Source organism: Mustela nivalis (assembly GCF_964662115.1).
Source record: "Mustela nivalis genome assembly, chromosome: 4".
Classification (NCBI taxonomy): domain Eukaryota; kingdom Metazoa; phylum Chordata; class Mammalia; order Carnivora; family Mustelidae; genus Mustela; species Mustela nivalis.
Window position 1 is genome coordinate 104,026,761 of NC_139023.1, and position 19,042 is coordinate 104,045,802.

Below are 19,042 nucleotides of genomic sequence, written 5' to 3' on the forward strand. Positions count from 1 at the left end.
CCACTTTGCTGAATTCCTATATGAGTTCTAGCAATTTGGGGATGGAATCTTTTGAGTTCTCCGCATAGCATATCATGTCATCTGTAAAGAGTGAGAGTTTGACTTCTTTGCCAACCAGATGCCTTTTATTTCTTTTTGTTGCCTGATTGCTGAGGCTAGAGCTTCTAGTATGTCTATGTTGAACCATAGTGGTGATGGTGGACATTCCTATTGTGTTCCTGAACTTAGGGGAGAAGTTCTCAGCTTTCCCCCAATAAGAATGATATTTGCTATGGGCTTTTCATAGATGGCTTTTATGATATGAGGCCTGTTCCCTCTATTACCTACACTGTGAAGAGTGTTAAGAAAGAATGCTGTACTTTGTCACATGCTTTTTCTGGATCTATTGATTAGATCATACGATTCTTATCCTTTCCTTTATTAATGTAGTGTATCACATTAATTGATTTGCGGATGTTATACTACCCTTGCAGCCCAGGAATAAATCCCACTTCGTTGTGGTTCTTTTTGTAACTCCAGAATCCTGAGACCACACTGTCCCACCTAGGATTCCACCCCATTTCACCACCTGAGTGCCTTTCAGATGGGGACATGAGGACATTCCTCACCACAGCAGACTTCTAAAAGTTCTGATTTTGCACTCCATGCTATATCACTTTCCTGTAACTGACCTACAGAGGCTCCCTCCCCCTGGGGTTTATCTTCTGTTATGTCATCTCTGATTCACTTCTTGTACCTCCTACCTTGCAGAAAGTGGTAGCTTTTCCATTTGTAGAATTGCAGTAATTCTTTTCTTAGATCTCCAGTTGAGTTCACAGGTGTTCAGGATGATTTGATAGCTATCAAGCTGAATTCCTGGGACCAGACAAAGTTAAGGTCTCCTACTCCTCCACCATCTTCCTCCTATCTCCCAGGGATCCATTTTTCTGAAGAAATTAATAAAAATCAGATACTTTGCTAACCTGAGAGGTGAAAAATGTATCTCATTATTGATCTGATTTACATTTTTTTTTGAGAGAAGCTACTTGTCTTTTCCTTTGCTTACTAACCAATTTGTTCAAAAGTTTGTGTCCATTTTTAAAAGATTGTTTTGGTTTTTCTTACTGATTTTCAAAATTATTAAGATTATTTCTCCATATGTAAAATGGAAGTTAGCTGGTAGCCATTCACTAATTTTAATTTCAAGTTACATGTTTGTAGATTTGAACTTGACAGGAGTAAATGCTGTTCTATTTAATGAAGAAATTAGATGTAGCTGACCTAACTAAATGTAGATATATCATTTTGGACAACCTGGAAACAACTGTTCAAAGTGACTAAACTTAAAATAATGCCATATGGAAAAATATGTGAGGGTTATAAAGCTTGAAGTTAGGTATATATTCAAATTCAGTTGAGTGAATCTCTGTAGAGGTATACTAGAGACATAATTTCCTTGTGAGCAAAGAACACTCCGATGGGAGGCTCTCACTATACAAGGAAGTGATTACAAAATTAGGACAAGTATAACTGAATGGTCTTGCTTCAGAGGAGAGAGGGATGTTAGGGACTGCCTGGAGCATTGTCTAGAGAAGGGTATTGAGGCCATGAGAAAGATAGCACAGATGGATGGGCTTCAGAGGAATGGAGAAAGTCCACAAATGAGTGAAATCATATGGTATTTGTCTCTGACTAACTTATCTAGCTTAGCATAACACGACTCTGTAACTCCATCCATGTCATTGAAAATGGCAAGATTTCGTTCTTTTTGATGGCTTTGTAATATTCCATTATATATATATTCCACCTCTTCTTTACCCATTCATCAGTCAATGGACATTTGGGCTCTTTCTATAATTTGCTATCATTGATAATGCTGCTATAAACATCAGAGTGCGTGTATCCCTTCAAATCAATATTTTTGTACCATTTGGGTAAATACCCAGTAGTGCAATTACTGGGTCATAGGGTAGTTCTATTTTTAACTTTTTCAGGAATGTCCATACTGTTCTCCAGAGTGGTTATACCAGTTTGCATTCCCACCAACAGCATAAGAGGGTTCCCCTTTCTCCACATCTTTGCCAACACCTGTTGTTTCATGTATTATTAATTTTAGCCATTCTGACAGGTGTGAGATGATATCTTATTTTTTTGATTTGTATTTTCCTGATGATCAGTGATATTGAGCATCTTTTCATGTCTCTTAGCCATCTGTATGTCTTCTTAGGAAAAATGTCTGTTCATGTCTTCTGCCCATTTTTTAAAAAAATTTTATTGCCAGTCTGTATAGTTCTATGCTAGGCACTAAGTGAATATTCTCATTTATTTTCAAGCACAAAAAAATTTAAAAGTATTACCATTTCCATTTTATAGAGGATGTCAGTAGAGGGTGCTGAAGAGATATTACAGGGAAGAAGCTCTTCCTGATTTCCTGGGTTCCTCTCTGCAGGATCCTATAGCACACATGGAATCAGAAAGACACACACACACACACACAAAAACGTGTTCAAGGTCACAAAATTAGAAAGTGGCACTGAGATTCAAGTCAGGTTTACCTGACTACAGAGGGTTCTATTCTGTAATACAACTGTATTACAACAATAAAACATTCTTGCGCAGGGCACATTTTCGTATTTTGACATCTATTTGAAAACACATACCAAGTGTATTAAAAACACATTGCTATGCTTTGCAATTTAAAATTAAGTCTCTGGGGGCGCCTGGGTGACTCAGTGGGTTAAAGCCTCTGCCTTCGGCTCGTGTCATGATCCCGGGGTCCTGAGATCGGGGCCTTCCCTTAAATAATTAGTCATGGCAACAGAAGGCTAAGTAACCTAAGATTAATAGATTTGTTCTTCATTAATATGGATACCAACTAAAGTCTGAGCTTCAGCTGTGGTATACTCTAAAAACTATATTAAAGATGGAAATGTGGTGACTGGACCTCAGTTTTGGTAGAACTAGTCATTGTCACTAAATGATAAAGGATCTTGGATGTTATCTTATAGAAAACTCTCATTTTAAAGATGAGAATGAAGTAATAAGGGCCTTGCAATTTAGCTAGTGGAAAGAAAGAAAGATGAGAATGAACTGATAAGGGCCTTGCAATTTAGCTGGTGGAAAGAAAGAAAGAAAGAAAGAAAGCCTTTGTTCACTGGATGGTAGAGAAGACACCCATGGTGTCCTGTCTGGACAATTTGCTGGAAATCTATATTCCAGATTTGCAGGAAATTCACCATCTAGTGTGCATGGGGAGGTATTTTGCCCAAGGGATTTGGCTATGAAACTCCCTTAGGGTAAGCTTAGGGCCGCTGCTGGCCACTGGGTGCTACTAGCTGCCATGCACTGCTGGAGCCCAGCACTGTGGAAACCATCTGTATACTAAAGAAACCCATGTGTGCTATAGGATCCTGCAGAGAGGAACCCAGGAAATCAGGAAGTTTCTTCCCTGTAATATCTCTTCAGCACCCTCTACTGACAAAATTTAGTGATGCCACGTAGCAAAGGAGAAATATTTAAAGGCCTCAACTTCATTTTCTCTGGAACAACAATGAAATGTGGATTTGGAGCCAAGGGGTAATAAATTAATAACCACAGCACTTTACTATATGTGAATTATATTTTTGTGCATGATTTGGGATAACCTTAAACTGTTTTTTATAAAGATAAAGTTGGAAACAACATAAAGGCCCGTCAATAAATAAATGATTAAATATACTGATAATTCCATACCACAGATTACTATAGAGCAAAAATTAGATGTGTATTTAGATATATTTACGGCTATTATAAGATCTCTGAATGATATTGCTGAATGAAAATTAACAAAATTTTAAACTATAAAATAATACTAAGTATTACATGTATACACACACCTATCATATATTCAGAAGTAGAAGTCCTTATAAGATTATTTTATTAGAGTCTTATAATTAGCATAATTTGTAAACCAACTCTAAATCACCTCATATAATAACTTTGTTAGAAAGATCTTCATGTAATTTTCTGTTCTCTTATTTCTGTTTTCTTATTTATAAATTTCAGAGAAATAAAGCCTATCTCAGGTCAAATTGACTCAATTTTCAAATTAGTAAAATTCTTAGAACTTATAACTTCATATAATAAAAATCTTTGGGGTGTGTGTGTGTGTGTGTTTCTTTTAGGCAGAGGTTGAAAAAATTATTGCAGGAGCCTGGTACATTTTTCAGCCCCTTCTCTTCGGACTGATTGGAGCAGAAGTATCTATTGCATCTCTAAGACCAGAAACTGTAGGTAAGAATTTCAAAGTAGTACATTTGCTAAAATCAACTTTTATATTCAGTGGAATACCTTCAGTAGGTATAGTTATTATCACAATTGTATAAAAAGTTAATAATAATCTAAGTCTCTTAGAGCAGTTAGCCAGAAAATAATTTTTGTCAATCTCAGGCATAAATTTTATACCTTTAATGTTATTCCTTGTAAAGAAAAATAACACTACTAACTACTATCCAGAAGATGCAGGTCTTAAAATTTTTTTTCCAAGGACAAAAATGTTCAATTAGACTTGTTCTGATCAAGGGCCAGAATTATTCATCAGTTCTGTAATATATATCCATGGAACAAAAATGTTTGTTCATTCATTCATTCATTCATTTATTCATACATTCTAAAGCCATCATATTAAAACTTTTGATTTCATAACACTGCACTTAAAAATTTATTTGTGCACATATACTCATTATTTCCTCCATTCCACTCATTCCATATTCTTCTATCTTTACTGGGAATCCCATCTCCCACTACCTCCTTCAGGACCTCATACATAGATTCTCCCCCTATTCTCATGTCACAGTTTTTTTCCTCTTCAGAATTTAAATAAATTCTAATCTCTCCTCTCTTAAAATAATGTCTTTCCATTCCAATACATGCTACAACGTGGATGAACCTGGAGGACATTTGTCACCAAAAGACAAATACTGTGTGATTCCACCTATATGAGGTATCCAGGTAGTCAAATCATAGAAACAAAAAGTAGAATGGTAGTGGCCAAGGACTTGGGGGAAGGGGAAATAAAGTGTTGTTTAACATTAATGTTTAATGTTTAATCAGTTTTGCAAAATGAAAAAATGCTGGAGATTGGTTACACAAAAATGTGAATGTTCAACTTAATCCTACTGAACTGCACACTTAATAATGATTAAGATGGAGGGTGCCTGGGTGGCTCAAAAAATAATGATTAAGATGGTAAACTTTGTTATGCATATTTTACCACAATTTATATATGTATATGTATATATACATATGTATACATATGTGTATACACATATACACATGTATACATATGTGTATACACATATACACATATATATATACACATATACATATATACATATGTGTATATGTGTATATATATAAACTCCTTTTATATATGTGTATATATATAAACTCCTTTTTCCACTCAACTTGCCCCTTCACCCACCACACTTTGTTTTTACTCCTCTTTTCGAACTTTTCCGAAGAAGTAATGATATTCCCCTTTGCCATTTCAACTCTCACTCTCTTCTTCAATACATTTCAGCCCAGCTTCTGCCCATACAATCGACCCCGCTCTCACCAAGGTTATATTGCTAAGTACACTGAATACTTATCAGTCCTTTTTTTTACTCGATAACTCAGCAGCATTTGATGCTATTGATCTCTTTAAAACATGTTTTCCATTGAATTCTGAAACTTCATATTTTTCACTGCACTCTGAGTCCTCACTTACACTACATGTAGCTTAAATGCCGCTCTTCGTCAGGGTTGTTCCAAAGGTTTCTAAGCTTCTCTATGTCATTTTTCTGAGCTTACCTACATTCAGTAGCTTTGATAATAAACTACATAATTCCAAAATTTTTATCTCTAAATGAGTGTATCTAATTGCTGATTGGACATCACTACTTGTAAATCTCACAAAACTTCAAACTCGGTACGTTCAAAATTTCTAAATCCTCTTCTCTCCAAACCTTACAATGCTCCCTCCTGGTATAATCTCTTTTGTTTTTTGTACTTCAGGCAATAAATGCTTTTGAAAACCATTGAGGGATTGAGCAGTATCCCTCAATAAAAAGCCACAACACCTTTCTATAAAGAAGTCATAAGTCACAATAAGTCACAATAAGTCCTCTGGCGATGTCTATCTGGTTTTATTATTTGTTTTACTCGCCTTTCGAACTTGAGAAAGTCATTTATCCTTTCTAAACTTCACTTTTTTCAATTGTAAAATAAAAAAGATTACACCACAGATTGTAAGAGTTAGGTGCTGAACGCACTTAAATTTTAATACAGAAACTGGTACAAAGTAAACACTTAACAAATGCTGCTTTTTAGAAAATCACCTTATCGGCAGTCATGTTAGCTGTGCCTTTCTTAGGTTCAGTAACCTAGTCACAATCCCCAGCGTGCAAATCAAGATGAACTTACCTTTGACAGCAAAGGATTCTAAAGAATGGAATGAAGTAGCTGTGCATGTGTACCTGGGCTAATGGGTAGTCATTGTATACACCAATATGGTGAAAAAAGTGTAGACAGCTAGTGTCCATTCTGATTGGTCAGTGCTCTGCCAGTTCTGTTCTGATTGACTGACTGCTTTCATCTTGACCAATAAATATCTTTAATATCACCTCTGGTTTATACTCCATAAACAATTCTCAACCATTTTAATGAAAATATTAACTTTTTCTGGGGCGCCTGGGTGCTCAGTGGGTTGAGGCCTCTGCCTTCGGCTCGGGTCATGGTCCCGGGGTCCTGGGATCGAGCCCCGCATCGGGCTCTCTGCTTGGCGGGGAGCCTGCTTCCTCCTCTCTCTCTCTCTGCCTGCCTCTCTGCCTGCTTGTGATCTCTGTCTGTCGGATAAATAAATAAAATCTTAAAAAAAAAAGTATTAACTTTTTCTTTTCTATGACTTCTTATCAGTATGTGTATACTGTATGCACCTTATAGTACATTAATTCATTATGTTTCTGTTTTCCTCTGACTTTGAAGTTCATAGAGGCAATCAAAGTCTGTACATTATACATTTTTGTATACCCAGTACCTAGTCCAAATCCTGTCATGCACAGTTATCATTTAATAAGTTAATGTTGAATAAACACATGGAAGAAAGTTTGGTTTGTACGATAAAGCATGAGAGAAATAACATTTGTATCTCCTCTATAATATATATCAAATATGTTTAATTAATTTCTGGCTTAATCTAGGAAAAATACCTTCTTTTAAAAAAATGATTTGATCTTTGTTATTGATGTTTTGATAAATTATGCCTAACCATTTTGTCTTCTTAATTTTTAATATATTTAGATAATTACAGTTGATAGTATTTTGAATCAATAACCATGAGATACAGTTTCTCCCCCAGTACTTTATTATGTCTAAAAATTAAATATTTCTTACAGGCCTTTGTGTTGCCATCCTGGGCATTGCAGTATTGATAAGAATTTTGACTACATTTCTGATGGTGTGTTTTGCTGGTTTTAACATCAAGGAAAAGATATTTATTTCTTTTGCATGGCTTCCTAAGGCCACAGTCCAGGTAATGATGGATGGGATGGTGTAGCATTTTAACTCCTATTTCTTTATGACACCCTGAAATTTTAAATAAGAGGGTTTATTCAAATTTGGTTGAAAAGATGTAATCTAAATTTGATTTGTGAAAAGGGTTTTTACTAATCTATTCTTTAAAAGTTTTATTTTACATATACTGATTTCCTAAATATGATGGCTCATTTAAATTTATCTAGATCATCAGCATTATTTTAATCAACTAAAAATCCAATAAATTCCCACACTAACTAGAAAGCAGTAGTCATGAGAAGAAAGAGTTTGAATTTTTATGAGTCAGAGCCCTCTAAATCACCCAGAAAGATAGCTGTTAAACCTTTTCATTTCAATATCTTCCAAGAAGAGAGTGAAAAATAAATAGCATGGTGCATCTTAGTACTTAGAAATACTTTAATGTCAATATAATTGATAATCAGTTATGCTTGACCACAGTCTTTATATATAAAGGAAAAAATTTATTGAAAAGCAACTGAGAAAATGCTTTATTGATTTTCTAGATTATTGGTTGGTAGTAAATTTTTCAAACTAGCTAAAACTTCTGTCAAATATATCAATCACATGACCCAAAAATTGTACACTGTAATGAATAGGGCATGAAGAGATAGGTGCTTGAAAGTATTAACCAGGTATTTAGTAAAATTTAATTACTAATTAAATTAGAAATGTATAGATTATTTGTTGCAAACATAATTTATTTCTAATTATGTTCTTTATTTTCAAAGTAATTATAGCAAACAATATTGAACTATCTCTTTCTAATTATTTTGCAATTGTTTAAACACGGAAATTTTTGTTTTATGAAATGAAAATCAGATGGCTTCTTTTTTTGTTTTAGATTTATTTATTTGAGAGAGAGAGCATGCACCCAAGTGGGGCGGGGGCCAAGGAAAAAAATCTTACTTGGGGCTCAATCTTACCACCCTGAGATCATGTCCTGAGCCAAATCAAGAATCAGATTTTTTTTTAATTTTTAATTTTTTTATAAACAAATAATGTATTTTTGCCCCCGGGGGTACAGGTCTGTGAATTGCCAGGTTTACACACTTCACAGCACTCACCATATAGCACATACCCTCCCCAATTTCCATAACCCCACCATCCTCTCCCAACTCTCCCCACCAGCAACCCTCAGTTTGTTTTGTGATATTAAGAGTTTCTTATGGTTTGTCTCCCTCCCGATCCCATCTTGTTTCATTTATTCTTTTCCAAACCCCCACGTTGCATCTCCACTTCCTCATATCAGGGAGTCATATGATAGTTGTCTTTCTCCGATTGAAGAGTCAGATTCTTAACTAAGTCACCCAGGCATCCCCAAGATGAGATGTTCTAAATTTAGGAAGCTTTGGGGGATCTGTATGTGCTATAATTATAAGCCAGATTTTGTGTGGCTGTGGACTTTGGCATTATTCCAGAGAAGTTTTATTTCCATCAGACTTTCAAAGAAGTCTGAGACATAAGGGATAAGAATACTGTGAGGTCAATAGCCAAACTATGGAAAGAACCTACATGTCCATCAAGAACCTTCTTTATGAATGGATAAAGAAGATGTGATACACACACATGCACACGCACACACACACATACACAATGGAATACTATGCAGCCATCAAAGGAAATGAAATCTTGCCATTTGCAACGACAGTGGATGGAACTAGAGGGTAATATGCTGAGCGAAATAAGTCAATCAGAGAAAGACAACTATCGTATGATCTCCCTGATATGGGGAATCTGAGAGGCAAAGCAGGGGTTTGGGAGGTAGGGAAGGGAAAAATGAAACAAGATGGGATCAGAAGGGAGGCAAACTATAAGAGACTCTTAATCTCACAAAACAAACTGAGGGTTGCCGGGGGAAGAGGGGTAGGGAGAGGGCGATTGGGTTATGGACATTGGGGTGGGTATGTGCTTTGGTGAGCGCTGTGAAGTGTGTAAACCTGGTGATTCACAGACCTCTACCCCTGGGGCTAATAATACATTATATGTTAACTTTTAAAAAGTCAAAAAAAAATGAATACTGTGAGGTTAGTAGTACAATAAGTGGAACAGTTTCTCCCTCAGAGTATCTTCAGCTTCCTTGCTACCTCTGGTAACTTTAGTGGATAAATATCAAAATAATCACTCTAATAACTTTGGTATGAGGGATGAGTTCCTAAACATTAAAATTTGAAAGATGGCACTCTCCTGCTACCAAAGCCAGTATAAAATAAGGAAATGTTATCAAGAACATGTTGAATAATGCATGTTCATCTTCATTATTACAACAATAATGCATGTTGTAAAGAAGGCTGAAAAACTATCTGTACAGTAATATGAACAGCTGAAACTCAAGAGTTCTATAATAGAAGAGTATATTCAGATATTTGTGGGCAATTAGTAGTCTCTGCCATTGTTTCATGCATACTGATATTTTCTCTTCTGTTTCATTGTCCTAGAGGCTAACGTTGTTGTGTTCTGTGGAACAAGGGAGTAACCAGATTGTTTAATATATTATTTCCAGGGCACCTGGGTGGCTCAGTCTTTAAGCATCTACCTTTGGCTCAGGTCATGATCCCAGGGTCCTGGAATAGAGACCCATATCCAGCTTGCTACTGGGCAGGAAGCCTACTTTCCCTCTCTCACTCCCCCTGCTATGTTCCTGCTCTTGCTGTCTCTCTCTCTGACAAATAAATAAATAATATATATATTATATATATATATATAATATATATATATAACATATGCATATATGTTATTTTCCGATGTACATTAATGTTGCATTTTGCCTGTAAAAGAGAATAAAAATTTTCATGAAACTTTCCAAAAGAATTAAATCTTAAATAAAATATTTTACCAACTCCTGAGGCAGAAATTAACTAAATGCCTAATAAGATTAACTTCAGGTATTGAAGGAGCTTCTTATTGTCAAGTTTCATGATGTTTAATTAGTTAGCCTCTAAAAGAAGTACCTATTCTTATGGGTTGTTTTTTTGTTGTTTGTTTGTTTTTTTCATTTAAAACTTTACCATCTTCCAGTATCACTGCATTTTTTCATCTTTTTTTTTCTTACTTTGAAATTAGTAAAGATAGAAGAATAAGATGACCAGTAACTCTCATCTTTATTCAGGTGGAATTTAGTATATATGGTATCATGTTCTAGTTAATTAATATCGTGAGTCTGACTTTGCCTTGTGTTTTGACATATATTTGCCTGATATTTTTGTAGCCCTACCTTATGCAAATAGGTACATATAAATCATTATTCTTACCCCAAGCAGGGAGAGTTTTCAAACAACCAAAACACTGCAGTATACTTTGAAAGAAGACTAATAGAACTTTCTTAGCTGAGCAAAAGAACAGTAATTTGTTTTTGCAAATGACAAAATAATTCAGCTTTTCTCTATGCACTTGTCTTATGTTTCCATTGTTACCTTTAAACTTTTATAGGCTGCCATAGGATCTGTGGCTTTGGACACAGCAAGATCACATGGAGAGAAACAGTTAGAAGAATATGGAATGGATGTGTTGACAGTGGCATTTTTGTCCATCCTCATCACAGCCCCAATTGGAAGTCTACTCATTGGTTTGCTGGGTCCCAGGCTTCTCCGGAAAGCTGAACATCAAAATAAAGGTGAAGAAGTTCAGGAAGAGACCTCTATACAAGTTTAGAGGTGAAAAGAGACAAAGCTGAGTGTAATGATTAGAAAGCTGCTGCCAGAAACTTCTTTTACCAACTAGCGAAGTCTACGTTATCTAGATGCATATTGAGATATGTAATGTTTAAGCTTTAAATGTAATAGAACCAAAAGTGTGGCTATTTCTTTAAAGAGCATTTTTAGCCGTCCTTTTCATGTCAGTGGTAATATTCTACATCTCCAACCTAATTTCTTGACCTCTCTTTTTTTTTTTCAAATACCTCTTGATTGTGTATCTTACATTGTTTAGTAAAATGTACTACCACAATTTATTTTTTTTGAGATTTTACCTATTTATTTGACAGAGACACAGCAAGAGAGAGAACACAAGCAGGGGAGTGGGAGAGGGAGAAGCAGGCTCCCCACTGAGCAGTAAACCAGATGCTGGGCTTGATCCTAGGACCCTGGGATCATGACCTGAGCCAAAGGCTGATGCTTAAAGACTGAGCCACCCAGGCTCACCACTACCACAATTTAAAATTAACATGAAAAAGATCAAGTTCAGTATCCTTTTCTACTAACCAACAGCTTGATCTAACTTACTGTTACTGTCATAATTTCATGATTCATGGTCATCTGACCACTCAAACCTTGAAATGTTTTGGACTCCTCTATACTTTTTTATTTTTAAATACCATAATGCAACACTTCATCAGTTTCTACTCCCACTTTTTGTGCCAATCTGCCTCTTCTCCATTTTGACCTCTCTTGTTACCCTTCTGTGAATTATTTTAACTGATTGGTCCCACCAAAGTTTTCAAGTGTGCCAAGTGTCTTCATTGGCTCTTCCTCTTGCACCTATCTAAAGACCTTATCCTTTCTCCTAACTGACAACACAGAGTCTCCCATTTTAGCAGCGCTTCTGAGTTTGCCTTCCCCTGAGGAGTGCCCTGGTTCAGCCCTTTCTTATTTGTTTCTTGTGACCCATATCTTCAGGCTCTTCCTTTGCTGTAGGTGAGAGATAACTGTCAAATTTATGCCCACCTCATAAACGAAATATTAATTAGAGTAAGGTAAACTGCTATAATGAGAAACCAAAAAATATAGAACTTAAAATAGAAATTTATTTCCCTTTCGTGAAACTGGCTGACTGGTTGATGCTGTCATGATTAGTCAGTTCATGGTTTTCCTTAGAGACCCATGTCCTTCTATCTTGAGGCTCTGACATGTCTTAAGCCCTAAGACAGGTTAAAGATGAATGTCTCCCATGTCTCCTTTCTAGACTTCAGGAAGAAGTGGAGAGGGTGAATCCAAAGCAAGCAATTTATTTTTGAGTAAATGATGTGAATTTGGCCATATATCTCCTCTTACATTCTACTGGTGATGACCACACCCAGCTCTGAAGAGGTCTGATATTATTACCTCCCACTAAGCATCCTTTAGTGAGATTCTTAGGAGTAAGAAAAGTTCAGATTTGGGAGATAGAGGTACCATTGTATGGAATGTTACCATCACTTAGTAGTATAATCTTGCATGTTAGCAGGCTTTCTAAAGATAGTACCTTAAACTGAAAGAGTGATTTCTATGGCAAGATTTTCAACCATTGTGGCATGCTTGCAGAGAAGACAGTAGAAGAAAGGCTTATCTACATAGGTCACATTTTATCCCACTTACTCAACAGACCATCTTTGCTTTAATGTATCATCTTTAAATTCTCTTTGACTCTAGATCAATTTCTGCCTAGTTGCTAGAAAAATTATATTTGAATATAGTTCACAGTGTTTTTCATGGTGTATGTATCCCTGAAGCATTTATTACTTACTCGTCATATCCCTGAACTCAGAACTCTTTAACCCAGAATCCAAAGTTCAGTCTAATCTTAAAGTAGATATTAAAATGTGTGAAATGAATAGATTATAAATATTCTGATACTACCAAGATGATTTGCATAAAGCCTATCCATTCCTCTTTTGTCCTTAGACTGCTGTTCCAGATCCTTTCTCCATGACTTTTACCTCTATTTAAAAGCAGCTTAATTTTTATTTAGCTTACATATTATGAAGCCATAACAGTTTCATTTTTACATCAGCCTGATGTTGGTTACTCTGTGGTACTGTGTTTTCTTCTAGTTCATGCTCTTTATTTGGATTGTATTAATTTACACAAAAATTCAGATAGATATTTCAAACTGAACTTAATTGGTTAGGTGTACATTGGTGGCAGCAACATAAAGCCAATGTTCATCTGGTTCTCTCTTTTGACAGGCTCTAAAACCAGATTCATTCAACAAAGACTTAGTGGAAGTTTTTGATGACCTAAGCACATCATCAAAACTGCTATTGTTCCTGTCCTTAAGGATCTGTCAGTCTGATGGAGGAGACAGATAAGAGATTTCAAAACAGTATGATAAGTGCTATAAAGCAGCAAATATGGGAGTCAAGAAGGCTCATAACAGGAGCACCCACCTAACCCAGGGGTAGTGTAGTTTAGGCACAGCTTCCAGAGAAAATAGGGTCTTGGCTAGGATGTGGGAGATGATTAAGACTTTTTTATTAAGCAATTAATAAACATTTATTGGCTGAATTGCTGAGGGGATCCTCTTCCAGTATAGAAAACCACTTGCCAGGGCACCTGAGTGACTCAGTGGGCTAAGCCTCTGCCTTCAGCTCAGGTCACGGTCTCAGGGTCCTGGGATCAACCCTGGCATCGGGGCTCTCTGCTCATTGGGGAGCCTTTTTCCCCCTCTCTCTCTCTGCCTGCCTCTCTGCCTACTTGTGATCTCTCTCTCTGCCAAATAAATAAAACAAAATAAAATAAAATCTTTAAAAAAAAGAAAACCACTTGCCACATAATAGTTCAGATCTTAGTCTCCTTGCTCTGTCTTAGTCTCTTTGGGCTGCTATAAGATACCACAGACTGAGTGACTTAAACAACACACAATTATTTTCTCATAGTTCTGAAGGATGGAAGTCCAACATGAGGGTGCTAGCATAATCAGGTTCTGCTGAGGGCTCTCTTCTGAGCTTGCTTATGGCCTCTTTCTTGCTATGTTCCCACGTGGTAGGGAAAGAGATGAGAATGGGGTGGGAGAGGGGGAGTATGTACACTCTCTGGTATCTTTTCTTACAAGCACCCGAATCCCGTCATGAGGGCCCCACCCTCATGACCTCACCTAATCCTAATAACCTCCAAAGGCCCCATCTCACAGAACAGCACCTCGGGGATTAGGGTTTCAACATACGAATTTGGGGAAAACAGTCCACAACAAGGAGGTCATACTTCAAGAACACTTCTAAAAAAATTACTCTAAGTACTTGTTCTACCATGTCCTTTTTTCCCTAGGATCAGTTCCATCCATCTCTCCTCCAAGAGGTTTTTTTTGTTTTTTATTTGGGGGGGCGTGGCTGATTAGGTTTCAGCTCTAAATTGTTTTCACATTCCAGTATTTTTCTCTCTTTTTAACTCCAGATAGCCTTGATTGGACCTGGGTGTCCTTAAAGTTTCCTCAGCCACATATTTGCAAATGATCTCATCCTTTGCGCTCTTTAAAAATAGTATTTTTTTCCTGATTGTAAGATAAGACATTTTCACCGCAAAAAATTTAGAGCACAGGAAAGTACAAGGAACAAAACTGAAACTACTCAATGTAAACATCCACTTTATTTTCATTCTTTTACATTTTACTCTTGCAGTTCAAAGGATGTCTTAAAGATACATCATCCACTGAATTAGGTGAAAGGCATCATAAATACTTTATATTTGACTTCTGTGAAGATATACAGATTGAAGAACTTTTACTGTATATAATGAATACTGAACTTTCCAAATACTCATTCAGTCACCTGGTAATTGTCAAATATTCATTTTGCAATGAATAAAACTGACAAATCCTTACCTTCATGGAGCTTATGTTTTAAAATCCATTCATTCACTCACTCAGAATGCACTCATAATACTCTACTAGATGCCAGGAATTATGCTAAATACCCAGGAATTCAGCAATGGCCAAGATGTTCAAGGGCTCTGCTTAATGGAACTTGATTTCTAGTGGGAAATGGACACTGTAGAGAATACAAATATGAATAAGACATGATACTTTTCTTCAAGAATTGGATCTTCAATTTAAATTGATGTATTAATATTAGAGAGTAAGAAGAAGAAGGAGAGAACTAGGTCATGAATGGGCATATTAGGAAAGTTTGAAATAGTAAAGACTGGAATATAATAAAAATTGGCACTTAAGGTTGATAAAGAAAATTAGTGACAGGAGGGTTGGAAAAGAAAATCGACAGTTAAATTGTACCAAATAGATCACTGACCACATTTCTATCTTTATTACTTGATCACCTTTCAATTTATTGCTTCCCAATGTACAAAACCATTTATATAGAAGACATTTTTAAAGCAATTTTTATCATGTCAAATTTAGTGAAAAATGCTATCATTAATAAGTTTCTCTTCATTCCTCAAAAGTGTTTTGTTTTCAATGACATGGTTTCAATCATGTAATCAACTTCATTATTAAGTTACTATTGAGTTTTTATAAGAAAATGCATCAATGTTTTTTGAACCATTATTTTCATCGTTATCTTTAAATAAATGAAGGACATTATTTTTTTAATCTTTCAGAACATTGTATTTCTAGATGAATAGTTTATGTAGTTCTTTGTAAGCAGTGGGAATTGCTTTGCAATTTAGGAGTAGGTAACACAGGTTTTAGTTGATGAGCCCAAATTAAATCTGGCTTGAGCCTTCTGATGAGAATTCCAAAATCCCACTTGTTGATGTGCCTTATCCTTAGATGGACCCTAAAGCACTAAACTCTTCAGTAGTTCATTGCATCTGGAGCACAGAGCATGGCCCTGGAGGCTATCAGACTCCTCTCAAAAGCCTTCCTAACCAACGCTACCATTTTGACCGCCACCAGTACCCTGTTTTTCACTTCCCTGCCAGGAGAACAAAGCATTTCCCTAATGCTATAATCACAAAAAATCTGGTCTACTCTCCTGAAACAAGGGAGAAAATAACTTTCAGTCCTTGCTGGAATGCATACACCATGCTAACGATGAAGATTTTTTTTTTATCACCCAATAAAGAACTGTAATTTAAGTCAGATTTTAAAGGATAAATAAGAAAAAGGGAAAGAGAACACGCTTGATCGCTTGATAGAATAACTTTAGGGGCGCCTGCGTGAGTCCGTTAAACGTCCTACTCTTGATTCCGGCTATCGTGATCTCAGGGTCTGGGATGGAGCGCCTCCTAGGGCTGGAGCCTGCCTGGGATTCTCTCTCCCTCCGCCCTGCCTCCATTCCCCACCCACCCCGACCCCTACCCCTAGGCCTACACTCTCTCTCTCTCTCAATAATAATAATAATAATAACAACTTCAAAAAAAAAAAAAAACCCACATAGGCTAAAAGGATTACAGTGTGTGCAGGAGTTGAAGTTCTTTGGAGTAGCAGGAGCAAAGTTAGACAAGGGCAGTTTATAAGAAATTTGGCCTTAATCCAATGACAGTTGTTTATCATCTTTTAGGAATCTTGGAGATTCCATCAGAGGAGGCTTAGGATTAAGAATCCAAAGCTTCTAGGGGCCCACCCTCAACTAGAGTAGCTCTGCTTTCGTTTCATAAGAAGGCCTCCACATAAGATTTCATGGGGGGAAAAATAGGTTTTTGGTAATAACAGGACACTGAGTGTTTGCTTTGTACCAAGCCCTGCTCCAGACACTTGTCATGTGTCAGTTCATTTTTCTCACACCACCAGCAACCACGTCCTCGACAGCAGAGAAAACGGAAGCTCGGGCCGGCTACGTCTTTGTCTGTCATCCCGTAGCTATAGAGTGGCAGTGCTGAAATTTGAGCCCAGACAGTCTTAACCACAGAGACTATTCCCTTTTACAACTGATATTTCAGCTGACTTAAGAGGAAACATAATGTGAGTTGTGACAAGTCACTTCTGGCGGGTGCCGCCGCCTGGTGCTGCTTTTTGGCTGAAGGGCCCTGTGATGTCTACCCTGTCCCTGGACTTTGACAACCCAATAGATCAATATTCACAAGAGACGTGGAAAGGAAAGGGTCGAACAAACTGACAGCACACCAGTCGGTTCCAGCAAACCCCAGAACCCTCACCTCCGCAGGCCAGAGCTCCCACTACGCCGCTCAAAGGCGCTTCCGCCACTAGCCCCGCCCCGCCAGGCCCCGCCCAGACCCCGCCCAGACCCCGCCCCGCCACCCTCCGCGGAGCCAGCGGCGGTAAGCTCGGCCCTAGCGGCCCGCGTGGGGGTGGAGTCTCGGCGGCTTTCTCCCGCCCGCGCGGCGCGTGGTGTACGCGGCGGTTGCTGGGCGCCAGGGCCGCTCCCGGGGTAGCGAGGGATGCTGAAGGAATTGTAGGTACGGTCCATTTTTCTCAACTCTCTCCCTTTCCAGGCCCTCGGGCACTCGTGGTCCCTGGTCTCCCGCGGTCCTTCCCTTCCTGCGGACCTGAGGAACTCCTTACCTCCCGCTGCAGCAGGATGCGCAGCTCCGAGGCTGGGGAAACAGCCACGAACCCTTGGCTCCCCTCTCCCTGACTCGTTGCTGTACTCCCTCTTCCCACATCTCTTCTTTATTCTTTCCCTTCTTCCTCTGTTTCTCTCGTTTTGCAGGTAATTCGCAAGTAAGAAAAAAGAGGTCTGTCAGTCAAGATTGACTGCAAAATTAATTTTATTAAGGGCAGACTGTTGTACAAACGGTGACTATCTGCAGATGAACCTTAACATGCTCTTGTGACTGGAGGTGTGTTCCAGGATTCGTTGCTTATTATCCCTGGAAGACCTTCCTCCCTAATTTACCCTCCTCGCGTTCCCCCGGCCCCAGCCCCTTTCTGTTGGCTTTATCACAGGGGACAAGCCCCTTAGATCAATGCTTTTGAAGGATTAAGGACAGTTGTTGCACAGGGACCAGGTGTCCAGTTCATCATTCAGGAGTGGTAAGAGCTCTGCAGGCCCTACCAAGTCCCTGACACCCCTCGATGTGTGCCCTAGAGTCTGTGAAAAATTAGATGGTGCAATGGGAGAGGAGCACTTGACCCCCATACTCCCTAATTTTCCATGAGGGTAAATAGAATTGATATTTGTGCAACAGCACTGTGGAAAAGTAACACTTGTTACTATCGCAACTAAAGAATTCATGACCCCGGATGGTGTAGTTACTGTGTGCCTATGAAAAGGGCATTCATATTTATTGCCTTCTGTGAGTACCAAAATTTATATAGCTTTTTATCAGTTGGCTCTTGTCATGAGCTCCCACCCATTACCAGACAAAAGGAAAGAGGCTTGTGCAGTAGGGGTACTATATAAATAACATGTTTATGCTACCTCTCCTTTTGTACATTATTTGCATATTCATATGCTGTTTATACATTTCTGTCAGATGGAGTTGGCTCACAAAATTCCAGTTTACTGAAGAGGGAACTAAACACAGATTAAACAGTACCTGAACTTAGTATAATATACATTCAGTAAATATTTGTTGAAGGAATAAATGGATGAGATCCTCAAGGAGTCATGCCTTATACACCTTTGTAGTCTCTGGACGCAGAGCCAAGTCTAGCTCCAGGAAGTTCGCAAATGTGAGAGAGGTTGAGTGACTCACTCAGGAACGGGAGTTCAGTAAGTATCCTTAGGGAGCTACTATTTTGCCATTATTCGGAATAAATGGTAAAAAAAAAGACTGGCAAGATCCCCGTTCTCATGGAACTTAAAATTTAGTGAAAAGGGAAACAAGATACGAACAAGGAAAATTTGGATAATGTTAAGTGACTTGAAGAAGTAAAACAGTATGAAGTGAGAGAGATACTGGGGAAGAAGTTGCTTTAGATTTATTTGTTATGGAAG

General features: G+C 37.8%; 2 protein-coding genes across 10 annotated transcripts in view; both read left to right on the forward strand.

Moving 5' to 3' along the window:
* SLC9B2 (solute carrier family 9 member B2) overlaps positions 1-15,062 on the forward strand; it is a 54,246-nt gene extending 39,184 nt beyond the window's left edge. For 4 of the 7 annotated variants that reach the window (XM_082728986.1, XM_082728991.1, XM_082728987.1 and 1 more), the window contains 4 exons: positions 4,143-4,251; positions 7,395-7,531; positions 10,981-11,164; positions 14,637-15,062. In XM_082728986.1, coding sequence (XP_082585112.1) covers positions 4,143-4,251; positions 7,395-7,531; positions 10,981-11,164; positions 14,637-14,695 — 489 coding nt within the window. In that variant the 3' untranslated portion in view covers positions 14,696-15,062. Of the gene's footprint in view, positions 1-4,142; positions 4,252-7,394; positions 7,532-10,980; positions 11,501-13,432; positions 13,710-14,636 lie in introns of those variants that run through there. The other 3 variants (XM_082728990.1, XM_082728988.1, XM_082728989.1) reach the window with 3 other exon arrangements.
* A 2,345-nt stretch (positions 15,063-17,407) lies between these two features.
* SLC9B1 (solute carrier family 9 member B1) overlaps positions 17,408-19,042 on the forward strand; it is a 65,983-nt gene continuing 64,348 nt past the window's right edge. Inside the window, exons 1-3 of one of the 3 annotated variants that reach the window (XM_082728995.1) lie at positions 17,408-17,558; positions 17,813-17,942; positions 18,579-18,817. The gene's annotated coding sequence lies outside the window, so the exon portion shown is untranslated. The remainder of the gene's footprint in view (positions 17,559-17,812; positions 17,943-18,578; positions 18,818-19,042) is intronic. The other 2 variants (XM_082728994.1, XM_082728993.1) reach the window with 2 other exon arrangements.